The following is an 18995-nucleotide window of genomic DNA, read 5'->3' on the forward strand; positions in this document are numbered from 1 at the left end:
AAGCAGCTCCAGAGCAGCAGTGAGGATTCAGTGCCCCAAATGGTTTTTTTAAATGCTTCTGTGGCTATCAACTCTGAAGAAGACAGAGTTCTGTGTCTAGACCCATTATCTCAATCCTGGGAAAGCTTCAGGAAGAATGGGGAATGATCTGGAGCCTGGAGCTGATCCTGTTTCCTGATAGCTTCAGTCTAGGATGGATTTATCACTCAGACTGGTCCTCTAGGTAAATGTGAAACAGCCAGGGAGAGTGGAGGTGAGTCACACCCTGTCCCCACAGGCAACTCAGTGGAGACCCAGTCAGGACATCTCAAACATTCACACTGACAGGAAGCTCATTCAGCTGGATTCATTCTAATCACAATGAAGCCACAAAAAGTTTATCCTAAAGACAAGATCAGGTTCAACAAACAAGCAGAGAATGAAGCTCAAGCAGTCAAAGATCAAGAGGAGAAATTGAAGTACCTGAGGCAGACCCTGTCCCAAGGTGCTGGCGTGTGAAGCTTCAGCTCAGGCTCCCTTACAGTAACACACAGGCTGGGGGCTCACATCATACACACAGGATTATCTCACTATGGGGGGCTGGAGAGTGAAAGTCAAGGTCCCTCAGGGTCACTTTCTGTGAGACTCTCCTCCTATGAGCCCGAGGCCCTCCCTCCCCTCATCCTCACAGGCTCTTTCTGGTGGGTGGCACAGAGGGTGTTTCCTGGTGTTTCTATATCCCATCTTTCACCCCTCCTGTGACTATATTTTTACCAAAAGTGACTCTAAAGCTCTATATTTGGAACATTTACAGAGGAAGTTAAGTCAAATAACAGTTTGATGGGGGATCAAACCAGACCATCCATTATAGCAGGATAGGACTTCTATCCCCCCCCGCCCCCCCGCAATAGATAAAAATCTTGATACAACTCACACTCTAACAGCTTTCATCCTTTTCCACCACACCCATGGAGCCCACTGTCTCTGCTGAAAAAGGCTTTTACTGCCTTAGTGTTTTGAAGTTCACTATATTTTGGTCACTTATGGGGTGTGTCTGCCTTCTAGTGCCCGTTTTGTGATACAACAACTTATAGGTTTTGAGTACTGATCCTGGGGTATCCAGAGAGACTTTCCACAAATAATTGGAATAGAATGCAAAATATGTCACCAAGCCAGAATTATACCATTATAAGGCCAATAGAACCCAATTGACACCTTGAACCTCTGTCATGAGGGGGTTGGTCTCAGAGCATGAGAGACAGACACCCAAGGAGTCCAACAAACACACATACAAGGACTGTCCAGGCTTTAGGGAGGCCTGGGAGCCTCAGAGCTCACAGGCAGCCACTTGTCATTGCAAAGTCACTTCCCCACCCTGGAGCATAACAGGTGAGCCACTGTTGACAGGGACATTAAAGACAGTTAGTGAGCACATCCACATTCAGTGGGTGCATGAAGAGTGGCCTTTCTTTTGAGGATGAATGTTCCTACACATTTATCAACCATTCATTGGATGTATCTTTGGAAGTCAGAGGGGATTAGGCTATTGATTTCTATATGACTAAACATGAAATTGATAATTTCTATAATGAACGGTTTTATATTTTAAACATTTTCTGAAGTTATAAAACCAGCAATGTGGCCAGCCTCTGGCCTGTCCAACACTCAGCCCGGCCACATGGAGGGCAAATCCCTACACAAGGGCCTCTGTGAGCCAGTGGAGAGCTGGACACAGCTCTGGGCTCAGAATGACATGGGGGTTCTGGAAACCTGGGACTCAGCAGGGAATGAGCAGGACCTAAAGGACATGGGTTCTCTTTAGAGATGAACTCAGGGACAATGTCCACTACATTGCTTGTCTGACAGGAGGAGCCCAGAGACTCGGGGTCAGTCTGGTCTCAGGACAAAACCACCCTAGCCCACTGTCAGTTTCCCATGGGACTGCAGTGAAGAAGGTTCCCTGACTACTCCATTGTCCCTCCTGCTCCAAGGATTCACCTCTTGGAGGACTGTGTCTGCCCCAGTGAGCAAGTGTCAGAGAAACTCCTACTCTACATTCTGCTTCCCAGGACTCCACTCACCAAGAGGGTCCTTCACAGGAATCCAAGGAAATGAGTGAAACTAGGGGTGACCAAAGGCAGGAATGAGAAAAACTGTGTCCCAGCTCTGAAGGCACCAGGACCCCTGTGTGAGCAGGATGAACTGGGGCCTGTGAGGTCAGGACAGAGATTCAGAGCTGACACACTGGAGTCTCCATCAGGGACTCAGAGGAGAAACCCTGGGGGTGCAGGTGGAGTTGGTGAGAGGGACTGGGGAAGGGTCAAGTGGGATCTTGGAGCTGTGAAGGACTTTTACTTGTTTGTTCAGGGTCTACATCCTGCAGTGCTCAGGCTTATTCATGGCCTAGGGCTCACACCTCGAGGGGAACAAAGTGGGGAGCAGGGATCCAGCCAGGTCAACCATATGCCAGGTAAACACTTCGTTATCTCTTAAACCACATATGAAGCAAATGTGCATAGCACAGTAGTTCCGTTACGGTTTAGGATCTTCTTGGAAAAACTGTGTCACTCGCCTGATATTTAGGTAGTAACATTTCCCTTACAAATGTGGGCGAGGCAATAGGATGCTTTCCATCAGCTGTCAGTTCACTCCAATTGTGAAGGTCACTCACAGCACACAGCCCCCTGCATACCTGCTGCTCTGTCACACCAGGCCTGTACCTCTGACCAGGCCTTAATGTGGGGTGCCTGGAGTCCCGCAGGGGCTCTCATGGTCCAGAGCTCACAGCTGCAGCCTCCTCCCCTGAGACCCCCAATACCTTCTTCTCACTGACTCAGAGATTCTATTGTCTGCTCACAGGTAAAGAACAAGTGTGGGCATCTGGCCCTGGCCATGCAGGGAGGTTGGTGTTGGGGCCTGCATCACTGTTATGGAAACTTCGTAAATTGCATGCAGTCAAAAACTCCAGTGTACTCAGGCTCTGCCCTGCTCATCTGAAGAGTAAAATCTGACCCTGAACCACTGCCACTGATCCTGTCTGGGACACCTGAATAACAGAAACTGTGTGGACGAGGCCCTTTGGGGTATTTTTTTTTTTTGGTGTTTTTCATAGAACCAGTCCAGGTAGGTGATTCCATTACTGTGTACGGGGCTCTGCTAGACCTGCAGGAGATGGAGGCTGTTTCTCCAGGGATGATGTACAGGGACAGTGGAGACTGGGTCAGCAAAACATCACCTCTGGATCCTAATTTTAAAAAGAATTGAAAACAGTGCAAGATTCCTTTCACATATGATCAACTTCATTGTTTCCTGTTTTTCTCATCATGGCCCTGAGATTTCAGCAGTCTCTCTTTACTCATCTTCCCCAATGGTGTTGCATTAGAGACTCTCAGGGTCAGGGGAACGAGACCCATCATTGTTAACTGTTTTTGGCACATATATATGCCACGAAGAGCTTTCCAAGATTCCCGTGTGGGCAGGAAACTCTCGGTAGCTTGCCAGGTTCTTGGAGAGGGAGAACTAAGCTATCAGATGTCTTGTTATTTCCAGAAGCTTGGTTTTATAGTCTCTGGATATTGGCCATTGATGGGATTATATGGTCCCAGGGTCAGCTTCTGGGTGTGTTTGCCTAGCCTCTGAAAAATGGGTGATCTGGGTGGAAGATGCCCAGTCCGGTCCGAGCAGGCTTGGAGATCTCAGCCCCCGGTCCTGCACACCTGGTTCCTCTGCCAGTTCCTTCATGCCTGAGGCTCATCACTGGCAAGTGGGCTTTAGTGGAAGAAAAAGTCCGTTTAGAGGCAAACATTTTAGAAGCTGTTAATAAGACCTGTCTAAAGGGTGGCATTATCTTGAGACCTCTGCAAAACGTACTATGTCGTTCACAAAAATATTTCAGGAAGCAAATGAACTTTACACAGATTTTATTGCCAGACTCCAAGACTCTCTTGAAAAGGCTATACATGTTGAAGGCCTTCGTGAAATGCTATGCCAACTTTAGCGGTAGAAAATGCTACAGCAGATTGCCAAAAGGCAATTCAAACTGCTAAGCTAATGGGAAAAAACTCCCTGGATGATTTTATTAAAGTGTGTAGGGCGCCGAGATGTGATCCCGGGGGCCGCACGCATGTGCGGCCTCTCCGCAGCTGCATGAGTCTGAATCCAGACCCAGCAAAACCTCTTTCAGCATGGGCAACTCCTCGCAGAATGTCTCCAGCCTGAGAACTAAGCCTCGGCCCCGTGCCCGCCCAGGAGGGGAAAGGTATTTCTCTCTCTCGCCTCTTTCTCTCCGGGGATGAAGGGCGCGGTGTCCGCCATATTAAGAGGACCACACTGTTACCTAAATATATAAATTCGTATGGTCTGGCAAACTATGTTATTCCAAAAATTTTTTTTTAAGGAATCAGAGCAATAATACAGTGGGTAGGGCAAAGCCCTGCATGTGGACTAACTTAATTCAATCCTCGGTACCACATATGGTCCTCCAAGCACTGCCAGGAGTGATCTCTGAGCACAGAGCCACAATTAACTCTAGCACCACTGGACATGGCCACCCCAAAACAAATAAAAAATATTTTTAAAATAAATTTAAAAGACAAATTAACGTGAATGGAGGAACAAAATCTAGAATGGTTGTCAATGTTGTGACTCACTTGAAGAGTTTCCAGGTTGTGTTCTTGTTGTGATTATAGAGAAAGACAAGCACAAGCAAAGGCATCACAGAGAAGGGACTAATGGTTGGAAGGAATTGCTCCGGACAGGAGATGTGTAATGGAAGTGGGCAAATGACCAAATATGATGGCCTCTCAGTATCTGTGTTGCAAACAATAATGCCTGAAAGGAGAGAGAAGGGGGGAGGAGAGAGAGAGAGAGAGGAAGAAAGAGAGAGAGGGAGGGAGGAAGGGAGAGAGAAAGTGCCTGCCATAGAGGCAGGCTGGGGGGGAGAGACAGTGGCAGGAGGGATACAGGGAATATTGGTGGTGGGAAATGTACACTGGTGGAAGGATGGGTGTTGAACATTGAATAACTGAAACTTTATCATGAAAGCTTTGTAACTATTTCTCATCGTGACACCATGATTCAATAAAAAATTCATGATTATAAAAAAAATAAAGTATGTAGGGAAGTAGGAACACCAACCCATCAGGTGCAAATAATAGCCGCTGCTTTTAAAAGAGTAAACTAGATAAAATGTTATGGCTGTGGAGCTTTAGGACATTTCAGATGAAATTGTACTAATACTAGCCCTGGGATGAGAAAAGAACCAGGAATCTGTAGATGATGTAGAAAGGGGAAGCATTGGGCCAATAAAAGCCACTACAAGAGAGCAAAATTTAGAAAAGATAACGAGCCATTGGGAAACGGGAGTCGGAGCTCAACCCAGGGCCCCTTCAACAATATGGGAAATCTCCAATAAAATCTAAAATTAAATTAAAGAGTCTTTCACCCCCTACCATGATAACAGTCAATAAACCAAAGAGCATTAGCAAGAAACTGTCCTATATTGACCCTGTGAAAGCAACGGAGGGAAGTGTAGTAGCTGATATTTCAGTTTTACAGGATTTCTTTCTGACTCCATATAAAATTTTAAAATTCCAACCAATGTTTATGGCCCCCTTCCAAAAGGAACAGCAGGATTGATCTTAGGGGGAAGTAGTATGAATCTGTGAGGTGTTAATGTAAAAGTGGGACTCACTGACAGTGATTTTGTGAATGAAATCTCAATTATAGTCACTGTTCAAGCAGATATTAGAATATTAAAGGGGAACGTATTGCTCAACTGCTTTTGCTTCCGTGTATACTAGGAAAAAATACAGGCATGAAAAGAAAAGGTGATTTTGGAAGCACTAATGCAGAAATATTTTGGGCAAAAAAGATTACTGATGTGGGGCCGGAGCGATAGCACAGCGGGTAGGGCGTTTGCCTTGCACGTGGCCGACCCGGGTTCGATCCCCGGCATCCCATATGGTCCTCCAAGCACCGCCAGGAGTAATTCCTGAGTGCAAAGCCAGGAGTAACCCCTGAGCATCGCTGGGTTGTGACCCAAAAAGAAAAAAAAAAAAGATTACTGATGATAAGCCTACTTTGGTTATGACCTTTGAGGATGGAACAAAACCGGAGGGTATGTTTGATTCAGGTGCTGATGTTACTGTTGTCACCTTCCATCATTGGCCTATGGTTTGGCAAAAGCGTTGTGTGGACGTTACTTTTTCTGGTATTGGTGTGGTCACTGATGTTCAACAGAGTGTACAACCTCTTCGTTGTAGTGATCCTGATGGAGACATGGCAGTCATCCAGCCATATATTGCTACAATAGCTATCACCCTATGGGGACAAGATTTGTTGCAAATACTTGGTAAGAAATATATTCAAGAAAAAGAGGTGTCTCAGCAATTGCCTTTTTAATTTGGGCTACTGCTCAAAGAACAGCTCTCTGGAAAAAGGTTCAGCCTGTTTGGGTTGAGCAGTGGCCCTTAACAAAAGAAAAACTTAAGGCTTTAAATGAATTAATTACAGAACAGTTTGAATTGGGACAGATTGCTTTCAGCTCTAGTCCCTGGAATTCACCAGTATTTGTTATCAAGAAAAAGACTGGTAAATGTCGAATGTTAAGTGATTTAAGAAAAGTTAATGACTGCATGGAACCAGTGGCCCTTTGCAAATGGGCCTACCTAATTGGCCATTATTCCAAAACAATGGAACATTATTATAATTGATCTAAAGGATTGCTTCTATACCATACCTTTGAGAGAAGAAGACAGAGAAAAATTTGCCTTTACTGTGCTTTCCTTACATAGTGAAACTCCTGCTAAAAGCTATCACTGGACTGTTTTACCTCAAGGGATGATGAATAGTCCCACGATGTATCAATATTTTGTTAATCAACCATTGGATATAATTAGGGCACAGTACCCTGAAGTCAAAATTATTCATTACATGGATGATATTCTTATCGCTGCACCACCTCATATAAATTTGCAAAAAGTTTATGACGCTGTAATTTATGAACTAGAGTCATGGGGTTTAAAAATTGCACAGGACAAAATTCAACGACAGGTTCCTTGGGAATTTTTTGGACAAATAATATGGGAGAGCAGTAGAGTAATAGGCCTCAAAAGGTCCAAATTCGGAGAGATAAATTAAGAACTTTTAATGACTTTCAAAAACTATTAGGAAATATAAATTGGCTACAGCCTTCTTTGGGTATTCCAACCTATGCCCTACAAAATTTGTTTCAAACATTGGAAGCTGATCCCTCTTTAAATAGTCCAAGGCAACTTATCCCAGCAGCTGAAAAACAATTAGAAATAATTGAGGAAATTGTTAATAATGCTCATTTGGATAGAATTGACTCTTCAGAAAGTTTAAATCTGATAGTGTTGCGTACTTCACATTCTCCTACTGGGATTTTGGTACAAGGAACTAATACTGTGGAATGGAGTTTTTTACGTGACAGGTCTAGTAAAACATTGGTCATTTATGTAAATAAAATATATCAAATAATTTTCAAAGGAAGAACTAGACAATTAATAGGGAGCAATCCTACTGAAATTATTGTACCATTGACTAATGAGCAAATTCAAGTGCTATGGGAAATTGATGAAGATTGGCAAATTGCTTGCACTAATTATCTGGGCAAAATTCATAACAACTTTCCAAAGCAAAAGAAATTTCAATTTCTTAAATTTTTGAATTGGGTTTGGCCTAATATTATAAAGGCTGAACATACTGAGTCCTCTGTTACATTCTTTAAAGATGCTAAAGAAGGAAAGGCTGCTTATACTGATATGCAAAATGACAAGGTTTTACAAACTCCACATAAATCAGTTCAGAAGAAATGAGTTCTAATAAAATTAAAAATGATAAAATTAATCAGAGATGTAAGGTCCTTTACAGGAACCCAGTCTCTGGGAGTTGGATGCCATGCCAGGTGGAAAGGTGGGGATGAGGTTTTGCTTTTATTTCAGCAAACAGAAACCACTTTTGGTGTCTACAAAAAGACTAAAGCTTCTCAATGAATAAGGGATAGCAAATATAAAAACTGCAATATGGATTCCTTTTTCATAAATTTTTTCCGGCTTTGTAAAAACAGAAGCGCTTCTTTTCTTTTTGGACCCAATTTTAACAAGCAGAAGACAGGTAGTTGGACTAGAAATGGGAGATAATCCCAATTGGCCGACAGGGCATTTTTACCCTGGGGACTGCCCTTCCTTTCTCTATCCATCAGTTTTTTTTCCCTGGTTCTTGGAGGGTCAGATCAATCAATCAGGTATGTACAACTGCACATGCATGTGATTTTGTTGTCTTTCTGTATGTCTGTCTATATTAAGTGTTTAAATATTGAAGTCAGATTGAAATCAGAAGTGGAAATGTATCTGTGGTGTGAGAGGATATCTCATTGTTGTTTTGATGTCCATCTCCCTGATGATTAGTGGTGTAGAGCATCTTTTCATTTGGGCCATTTGTATTTTTTGAGGAAGTTTCTATTCCTTTCCTTGCCCCATATTTTTATGGGGTTGGATTTTTTTCTTGTAAAATAATACCAGTGCATGGGGTTATAGTGTCACCAGTAGGTCAACCTGTACCTGTGGAGTGAGTGTATCAGCAGCCTGATGATGCTTTCAGATTTCCTGATGCCCCAAAATTGATGCTGTGCCTTTGTCCGGACCCCAACAACTTGGGACCAAGTTTACCAAGAAATAAAACAGTCAAATGTTAGGTATGTGGGAGGCAGGCCAACAAACCACTTTCAGCTAAACTACATAAGCTCATTCATTGGCCTTATTTTAAATTATTACCAATTTAATATTGGTAAACAGGGCAGTGATCTAGGTTACATAGGGGAAGGCATGATTACTAGTGAAATAATGATTTTTCTGGTTGTGCTTGTAGAAAGCACACGGACATACGAGGTGTATACTGATATAAAGGGCACATTTGTGGCCATGCAACTACACCACTGATATACCAAGAGTAGCACACCATATTGGATGGCAGGTAAAGTAGAAGGTAATGTTATTTCAAGAGAAAAAAGTGCATATATATATATATATATAAGTATACAAGTGTCAACCTTTAACAACATAATAGTAATCTCTTATACAAGGGCTGAACGGCACAGGGGAAAATACAGTAATCTTCACACTCTTTCTCTAAGGAAATTTTCTTGGATCATTTTTAGTGGATTATTCATAGCAAGTTTGATTATTCATAACAACGGCCAAGATTCAGAGACTATAAAACAAAGCTCCCAGAATGAATGACGCAGTTTTTTCAGGAGTTCACAGCTGCATCGCGAGACCTTTTTATTTTATTTTATTTATTTATGTATTTATTTATTTTCCCACACAGCAGAGCCTGGCATACTACCCGTGACATATTTAGTATGCCAAAAACAGTAACAACAACGTGCTCTTCCTGTCCTGGAATGAGCAGACTCCATTAGGCTACACCAGCCTTCCACAGGACAAATGAAGATATTATTGGGACCTGCTTGAGCAAATCAATGAATAATGGGATGACAGTGACAGTGACAGTGATTTTAGTGATTCAAATCCAAGGAAAATCAAAATTACTAGACAAATGCTGGGCTTTTGACCAACAAGACTGGGAAAATATCATCAATAATGTGGACTTTTGTAAGGTAACAGTGATCTCAATAGATTTACATTCCCTCTGAGAGTCTCAAGGCCAAGTTGTGCAGGGAAGCTCAGGAACTGTGACCCAGGGTATTTCCCATGAGGCCTCCATATAAGACTTTGGGCTAAGTACAGGGTGATGATTTTCCTTTTCTAAATTATTGTCTTGCCTCAATTGCCCCCGGCCTTACATTGAAATGTAGTTTACACCCCTCTTACAACTTCACGGGTATCCAGGATAGTATACCACAGCTCCTGTCAGTAAAATTGTTTCATTTCCCATTATATTTCAGAATCATAAACCCTCAGACAAGGGAGTAAATCTCAGTCCCCTACTCCCTTCTCTCCCCCCACCACATACCACAGGATTGTGAGGGTTTGTCCCCTGGTGAGACACTGTCTCTCCCTCAGGCCCACATCAGACAGGACATCATGGCAGGGGAGGATGCACCCTGAGGGACACACTCAGTGTGAGGCTATGAAGCTGCTCATGTGTCCTCACAACTAGGGTGGCAATATGTGTGCTTATTAAAAAATATCTTTTAAAAACATGGATTCTAGGCATTCTAAAGTGACCAGGTCACTACATATGAACTCTGAATGACACTGTCACCTACTATTTCAGAAAAATAATCTTTTAAAGTTCGATCAGTAGATGTCGTCATGTCTGTGCTGCTTGGATGAGAAGAAGAAAAATAAAGCATAAACATGTTCCTTCTACATGTGCCCGCACTGTCCATCATTGCACAGCCTGGCTGCATCTGACACACCCTCAGCTGGGGAGGCTCTGGGTACAGCAGCTGGGGCAGCCCAGCCTCACACAGCTGATCTCTGGGGGTTTATGTTCTGTTGTGTATCACTGTGGGAGGATACCTAGTATAATCATGACAGTAGTAAGTGGCAGCATCCTCAGGCTCCAGACTGCTGATGGTGAGAGTGAAATCTGTCCCAGATTGACTGCCACTGAACCGGGGAGGGACGCCTGCTTGTAAATTGGTTGCCTCATAGATCAGGAGCCTAGGGGCATTTCCTGGTTTCTGCTGATACCAGGCTACCCAACTGTAAACGCTCTGACTGGCCTTGCAGGTGATGGTGACTTTCTCTCCCAGAGCTGCAGGCACGGATGGAGGCTGGCTCATATGGATATCACACCTGGCACCTGAGATAAAAAATATAAGTAGATATTGTTATCATGAATCATGTAGATTTGAAAATTTCCCTGAATAGCCAGGCATTCCAAATCCACGTAAATCCTCATTTCCCCCCTTACCCTGGAGCCAGAGAAGCAGGAAGCTGAGGAGCTGCACAGGGGCCCTCATGTCCACTCTGGGTGTGACAAACACTGACCCTGCAGGGGACACAGACTATTACTGAGTGCCCAGGTATGAGCTCTGAGGACTTGCAAATGAGAGGGGGCTGGGCAGGCAGAGGGGGGAGGGTGTGTGTGGGACCAGCCCAGCTGCAGGGAAGTCAGGGGTCCTGGTCCATTTGGGGAAGCAGAACTTTGCCCACAGAGAACATGCTCCTCCCATGGTCCCAGGAGGGCCCCAGTGTGAGCACAGAAGGGAAGGTCATGTGGTCTCCCGAGAGTCAGGACACGGCTTCTTGCTCTCTCTGCCCCAGGGACTGGCTCTGTCAGACCACAGCCACACAGACCCTCTCAGGAATAGTACAGACTCCTTTAATTCACAGCTGTGGATATACTTGATACAAAGGTTTACATTTTGACCTGGAATACTAATATATTTTACTATATTTGAGAAAAGCTTAAAATTTTATGCTTTCAATTTTGTGTGTGTGGGGGGGGGGGGGCGGGGGAGGGACTCTTTCAGGGCTCAGAGAACCTGACAGTCACTCTGAACATTAGGCAGACACCCGGGTTGAGCAGTTCATGCTGGGCCCTATGGACACAAGGCCATTCTGGTGCTGCAGTGGCATCCACTGTCAGGCGATTATCTGCAGGTGCTCTGGGCCATGTGGGTCCTGTGCTCACATGTGGACCCCAGGTAATGTCTGCAGAGGTGTCAGTCTCCTTCACCAATTGCTGGTATTATTTTGTCTGAGAAATTGTTTTTATTAGCAGACAGAAATGCAAGGAATGAAAAGGTTTGTACAAAATTGTGGGTCTTGATTCAAAAATATTTCCGAAGCAACAGAATACCAGATAGGTCAACCCATTCTCCTGCTCATCCCTCCATACTTCTTCACCTGAGATACTATCCCACTACTTCCACTTCAGCCCTTCTCGTCTTCAAAAATTTGTTTCCTTTCCAGCTCTATTTCAGGACACAGAACAGATCATTCCTTGCCCTTCTTGAACTCTCCTCCTATCTTCCCTTCCTCTACTCCTCAGCTGACCTTTTGTTAATGTGTTCAGATGGGATTGCTGAGACAATCCAATTTGATTGGCTCCTCAGTGAATATCCCCTGTCTCATCCCAAATCTCTCATTGCCCCTAGAACAAAGCAGCTGTCAGAGACCAGATGAAAGACTCAGCGTCTTGAGAAGACTGAGGTGATAACACCACAGGAGAACAAATGAGAACATTCTCACAGTTTTGGAATTCAAGACAGCAGACAACAATCTCTATGGGATACAGGGTGCACAAGGGGTGGGCAGTCAGTATGGCGTGAAGATACAACCACACAAGAGGTATCCCTTGGGGCTGCAGAGAGCTGTGCTTCGTGAGTCAGCATCCGGGTTTCTAAGGGTGCCATACCACCACCTCATCAACATCACTGTTCTTTCACTGTAGAGGCTGTCCCTGGAACTGCACACCCAGCTCTCTCTGCATAGTCCATTGGTCTCCCTATCACTGAATTCAGCACCCGACAGACCAAACCAGACCCCCGTGAACCACTAGCCCAGCAGGACATACACATGCCGAAGTACCGAGTATCCTGGGGAGGGTCTGGAATGTTTCCCAAGAGGCAGCAGGTCCCAGGGGAGCCCTGCAGTGACCAAGGAGTGTAGAGGAGACGGTTTCCTCTCCAGTGATCAGCCTGTGACTGGGGCCTCCCTGAGTCCTTCTGTCAGACAGGAGCAGCTCCCGGGGCTCCCCTTCTGCAGGGCCCAGGACAGGACCCTCCATGGCCACTTGTTGCCTCACATTTGACTGAGCAGGAGAGATCTCCCCTCCCTGCCGCCATTGCTCTTCATGCAGCAGGATCCTGCTCCCAGTGGGTCTCATCTGCCCTCCTGAGGGGGCTTCCAACCAATCCCTATTTACTGCTTTTGCACCACATTTACCAAAAACTGGGGTCAATTGTGGACTCGATGTAAGAGAAACCTGGGCCCCAACTCTGTAGACTGAATAAACTGATTTCCAGCCATTAATGTAGGGGTTGTCCTGTCTGCATGTATACTAAGATGTCAGTGAGGACGCTGTGTGGCCCTTTGCAGCCTCCCTGACTGTTTCCCATCCCACCGTAGTGTGACAGAGGATAATCTGGGGTCTTGGTTCAGAACAGAAATTCAGAGAATCCACACACACTTCGGGCTCCTTCAAGGAGGCAGATGAATGCAGCAGGAATGTGTAGGAAGGGTGGAAGGGGATGGGAGGACAAGAGTGAGATTTCAGAGATGTTCCCTTGTCACGTTGCTATCAGAGACCCCACGACCACAGAGGCCCCAGAATAGGAGCATCTTCGGGAAGGATATTGCTACAAGTGCTACAAGTAGGATATCTGTCACCAGGAGCACTGTCCTGGTAAAGGTGAGAGTCTTGTGTCTGTACTCACTTTCCCATTCCTAGTAGCCGGATAGACTGTAAGCAACTATAGCCAGGGATAAAATTATGACTTTATTCTGATTATTTGATTTGTGTGTGTGGGTGTGGTGCACTTTCAGCTCACCAATGCTGAAGAGGCAGTTTGTCCTTCTAGGCAATTTTGGCCAGATGAGCCAACCAGGTCAGTGTAATAGTTGATGATTTGCAGTTTTGAGAGGCTTGTGGTGCTGGAGACCACCAGGGCACACTCCCATGCCTGGGCCTACTAAGGTCATCCAGGTGGTACTCAGAGACTTCTATATATTCTCGGGGAAACTGTGGTGCCAGGATCACCTGGATGGATTGAGGCATAAACTGCAAGCCCTGTACTTTCTCCCCTAACTGGGCTTACCTCAGGACGAGATGCCCCTAACACTCTTTGTGGCCCTGAAGGTGACAGGGACCCTTTCCTGGCAAGCACTCAGGGAGGCTGGAAGGGGGTCACAGAGTGTCCCGATTGACTTCTTATTGGACAAGCAAACAGGATCATCCCTATATTAATACTTAGAAATTAGTTCATTCAGTCTTATGTGTTCCGCTTATACTTTTTATAAAAACTGTGGTTTGCAAAGTTGTTTATGATGATTTCTTACAGATATTCTGTGTTCTAACACCTTTCCCACCACCATTGCACAATCCCACCTCCATTATTTTCAATTATCCCAAGCACCCCTTTAGCTTGACCCCATAGAACGTCCTCAGTAATTCATTTTGTTGCTTGTTTTAAATAATTTGCTAAAAATGATGATCCAAAAAGTTTTCTTAGATGAAAGTTAGTGATGACTTTTGTATCTCACCAAGAAGCCATTAAGCCCTTGTATAAGAGATCACTATGACATTGTGACAAGTTAACCGTCTGTGTTTACACTTTGTTCATTGAGATTGGTTGTCGTCCATATTACATCGCTGGTGTGCTTCTCCTGGGTTATCAGTGTTGTGGTGTTGAGATGTCGCTTCAGGAAGTCAAAAATTTGTAATGGGGTGAGAGAGTTGCAGTTAAATATTTAAGTGGGTGGCAGATTTGGGTCATGTGCGTGACCTCTGAAATCTCCAGAAGCACAGGGAGATGGGGCGGTAGCCCACACTGACTCTGTGAAAGCTTAGAGTTCAGTCACAAAACCCGCATATCTGAGATTTTCAACAGATTAAGTGTTTGGATGAGGCTCATTAGAGCAGTGGCTCCTGCAGGGAGCATGGCAGCCACTGTGGAATGTGCAGGGTTTTGGCTGCTGGGGTTCACCCACCCTCCTCCAGGCGGCCCCTTATGACTCAGCCTTATGAGGGTCCAGAAGAATCTCTACACTTTTTGATTTCTTTCAAGATTTATTCATAAGTTTCTGGTTCCTGGCTGGTGAATCCTGATCCACTCTCTGATCAGAAAATGAAACTTTCAACAGTTTTCTCTCAAAGGCCATGTTGGTCTTTTAGCCCATAAGCCAAGGATGAATACGAAGGCTCTTTTTCTCACCAAGCAGAAAAGCAGGTGGTGAAGATGAAGAAAATATCAAAGCCCTCCCCCCATTTTCCCCTTTCCCCCCACTACCGTGATGTGCCCCTGAGGTAAACCCTGCTCAGAGGGTGCCGAGATGAAGCATCAGCTCAGGCTCCCTCACAGGAACAAGCTGGCTGGGGGCTCACAACACACACATGGGATTCTCCCACTCTGGGAGGCTGGAGAAGAAGGTCAAGGTCCCTCCAAGTCACTTACCCTGACTCCTGTCTGCCAAAGCCCCTCTCTCCCTCTCCCACCTTGTCCTCACAGGCTTCTTCTAGGTGGGTGCCTGTGGGGAGAGAAAAGATTCCCTGGTGTCTCTTTATACTCTCTTGGTATCCTCCCTCTTGTGACACTACTTTACAATAAGTGATGGTTTATCTACCCTCTCTACAGTCATGATGGAACAATGTCTCAATATAAATTGGGGAGATGTGGATAAGGAGTAACTCCACTTATGTTTCCAGCACATAGGTTATACTGGACTTCTGCTCACACTGCAACAACATGATAATTTGCTTCAACCTCAGCCTCTGACAGCTACTTCCATACATTTCCCATCATTCCCACAGGACCCACTGTCCCTGCTGACAATGGGATACTAGCTCAGCTACTGTCTGTCCCAGTCCATTTTAGATGCAGGCTCCCTGCACGGTCAGTTATGGGGTCTGTCTCCATCTAGTGGCTGTTTTCTGGTACAGCAGCTAAAATGATTTCAGATGCTGGTCCTAGTGACTCAGGAGAGACTTTTTACATCAGTCTTTGAAACACATGCTGTAATACATAACACAAGGCCAATCTCTAAGCACAAACCAAAAAATTATTTCTCTTTATAATAAAATCTCAACTAGCATGAAGTAACCATAAAGAAGGGACCAGGAATTCAGAAGGGATATGTGTCACCAGGAGCTAAGTGCTAGATTCTTTCATCCTCACCTATCATGGATCTGATTTCAGAAAAATCTTCAGGAAGGAAGAGGAAGCTGCAGGTGAAATACCAGGTGAGTAGTTGAGGGTGTGTCGGGGAGCAGAGGGCTCCTGACTCCTGAGGTAGACTTGGTAATCCAGCTCCATGCCTCCTTCCAGAACTCTCCAGACTCACTCTGACACCCACAGCTGCTGCACCAGTGAGGCGGCCTCAGAAGCCATCAGCCTATGGATGTGACTTTTGAGGTCTGTCCTCACGGCTGCTTTAGAAAACCTGTGTGACATTCCAACCATTAGTGCCCAATAGCACTGTTTAATGTGTTGGTGTCACGAATCTAACCCAGGGCCTCAGACATGAAAAACATGTGCTCCAGCTCATTTACTTATCTGCATTCTTGTTCCATATAAATTTCAGGATTGCTTGCTCCGTTTCTTTGAAGAATGCCATTGGTATCCCTATAGGGATCGCGTTAAATTTGTATAATGCTTTTGGGAGTATTGCCATTTTGACAATGTTTATTCTCCCTATCCATGAGCAGGGGATATGTTACCATTTCCTCATGTCTTCTTTTATTTCATGGAGTAGCATTTTATAGTTTTCTTTGTAGAGGTCCTTTACTTCTTTAGTTAAGCTGATTCCAAGGTATTGATTTTCTGGGGCACAATTGTGAACGGCATTGCTTTATTCATGTCTCTTTCCTCTGTCTCATTGTTTGCATATAGGAAGGCCATGGATTTTGGGGTATTGCTTTTATAGCCTGCGATTTTACTGTATAGGTCAATTGTTTTTAAGGGTTTCTTACTAGAGCTTTTTAGGTTTCTCTAGGTATAGTATCATATCGTCTGCGAATAGTGAGAGCTTGATTTCTTCCTTTCTGATCTGAATCCCCTTAATATCTTTTTCTTGCCTGATGGCTATTGCTAATACTTCCAATACTATATTAAAGAGAAGGGGTGAGAGTGGGCATCCTTGTCTTGTCCCCGATCTTAGAGGAGAAGCCCTTAGTTTTTCCTCCATTGATGGTAATTCTTGCCATAGGTTCGTGGTAGATGGCTTTGACTATCTTGAGAAAAGTTCCTCCAAAACCCATTTTGGTGAGAGTTTTTATCATGAATGGGTGTTGGATCTTGTCAAATGCTTTCTCTGCATCTATTGATATGATCATATGGTTTTTATCTTTACTTTTGTTGATATGATGGCTATGTTGATTGATTTCCGAATATTAAACCATCCTTGCATCCCCGGGATGAATCCCACTTGGTCATGGTGTATGATCTTTTTGATGAGTTGTTGGATTCTATTTGCTAGTATTTTGTTGAGGATCTTCGCATCGGTGTTCATCAAGGATATTGGTCTATAGTTTTCTTTGTTAGTGGTGTCTTTGTTTGCTTTTGGTATTAGGGAGATATGTGCCTCGTAGAAACTGTTTGGAAGAGTTCCTGTCTTTTCAATTTCCTGGAAAAGCTTGAGGAGAACTGGCAACAAGTCTTCTTTAAATGTTTGGAAGAATTCGCCAGTGAATCCGTCTGGACCTGGGCTTTTGTTTTGGGGAGACTTTTGATTACAGTTTCGATTTCCTTGATATTTATGGCCCTATTGAGGTATTTCACATCTTCTTGGCTCAGTCTTGGGAGATTGTAGGAGTCAAGGAATTCGTCCATTTCTTTTAGGTTCTCTTGTTTCGTGGCATACAGACTTCCAAAGTAGTCTCTGATGATCCTTTGAATCTCCTTGGTTTCTGTTGTGATGTCCCCCTTTACATTTTTGATTTGGTTTATCAGGATTTTCTCTCTTTCTTTCTTTGTGAGTCTTGCTAGCGGTTTATCAATCTTATTTATTTTCTCGAAGAACCAGCTCTTTGTTTCATTAATCTTTCGGATTGTTTTTCAGGTTTCCATATCGTTAATTTCTGCTCTAAGTTTTACTATTTCTTTCCTTCGATCTGGTTTGGGTTCCTTTTGCTGGTCCTCTTCTAAGATCTTGAGCTGCAAAGTCAAGCTATCTATATAGGCCCTTTCTTCTTTTCTGAGGAAGGCTTGCAGAGCTATATATTTTCCCCTTAACACAGCTTTAGCTGCGTCCCATAGGTTCTGGTAGCTTGTGTCTTCATTCTCATTTGTTTCAAGGTATCTCTTGATTTCTTCCTTGATTTCCTTCGTTTTCACTCATTGTTCAATAGTGAGTTGTTTAATTTCCAAGGGTTTGATTTGGTTCTCCACGTCTGTGCGTGATTAACTTCCATCTTCAGTGCATCATGGTCTGAAAAGATAGTCAATACAATTTCTATCTTCCCGATTCTATTAAGGTATAATTTGTGGCCCAGAACGTGGTCTATTTTGGAAATCGTTCCATGTGCGCTGGAAAAGAATGTGTATTCTTTCTTTTTGGGGTGTATAGCCCTGTATAGGTCTATTAGCCCTGTCTCCTCCATTTCTTCCTTCAGGGCAATCGTTTCCCTGCTGAGTGTTGTTCTTGTCGATCTATCCAGAGGTGATAAGGCAGTGTTGAAATCTCCAGCTACTATCGTGGTGCTAATTATGTCCTCCTTAAATTCTGTTAGAAGTTCTTTTAAATATTTAGCTGGTCGTTCATTAGGTGCGTATACGTTTAGGAGTGTGATTTCTTCCTGTTGTACATATCCCTTGATGAATAGAAAATGCCCTTTGCTGTCCCTTCTGATCTTTTTCAGCCTGAAGTCTATGCTATCGGATACTAGTATGGCCACCCCCGCTTTTTTTTATTGAGGGGGCTGTTTGCTTGCAGGATTGTTTTCCATCTTTTGATTTTGAGTCTGTGTTTGTTCTGACTGTTCAGATGTGTTTCTTGTAGGCAGTAGAAAGTTGGGTTTAGTTTCTGAATCCATTTTGCCACTCTGTGCCTCTTGATTGGTGCATTTAGACCGTTAACATTAAGAGAAATTATTATCGTGGGATTTTGTGTCATTTTTCTGTAGGGTTTGTTGTTGTTGTAGGTTTTTTCCTTGTCTTATAGTAGCCCTTTGAGTACTTCTTTTATATTTGGTCTTGAGTCTATGAAGTTCCTGAGCTGTTGCTTGTCCGTGAAATAGTGTATGGTTCCTTCAAGTTTAACTGAGAGTTTAGCCGGGTAGAGTATTCTTGGAGAGGCATTCATTTCATTAAGTTTTTTCACTATATCCCACCATTGTCTTCGGGCTTGGAGGGTTTCTTCTGA

General features: G+C 44.0%; 1 gene segment (V, D, J or C); it reads right to left on the bottom strand.

Moving 5' to 3' along the window:
* Positions 1-10453: 10453 nt before the first annotated feature.
* LOC129399663 (immunoglobulin kappa variable 1-5-like) lies at positions 10454-10933 on the bottom strand. The segment is given in 2 exon segments: positions 10454-10773; positions 10885-10933. Coding segments are annotated over 2 exon segments (369 nt in total).
* Between the last annotated feature and the right edge of the window lie 8062 nt (positions 10934-18995).

The sequence above is a fragment of the Sorex araneus genome, chromosome X (genome assembly GCF_027595985.1).
Source record: "Sorex araneus isolate mSorAra2 chromosome X, mSorAra2.pri, whole genome shotgun sequence".
Classification (NCBI taxonomy): Eukaryota; Metazoa; Chordata; class Mammalia; order Eulipotyphla; family Soricidae; genus Sorex; species Sorex araneus.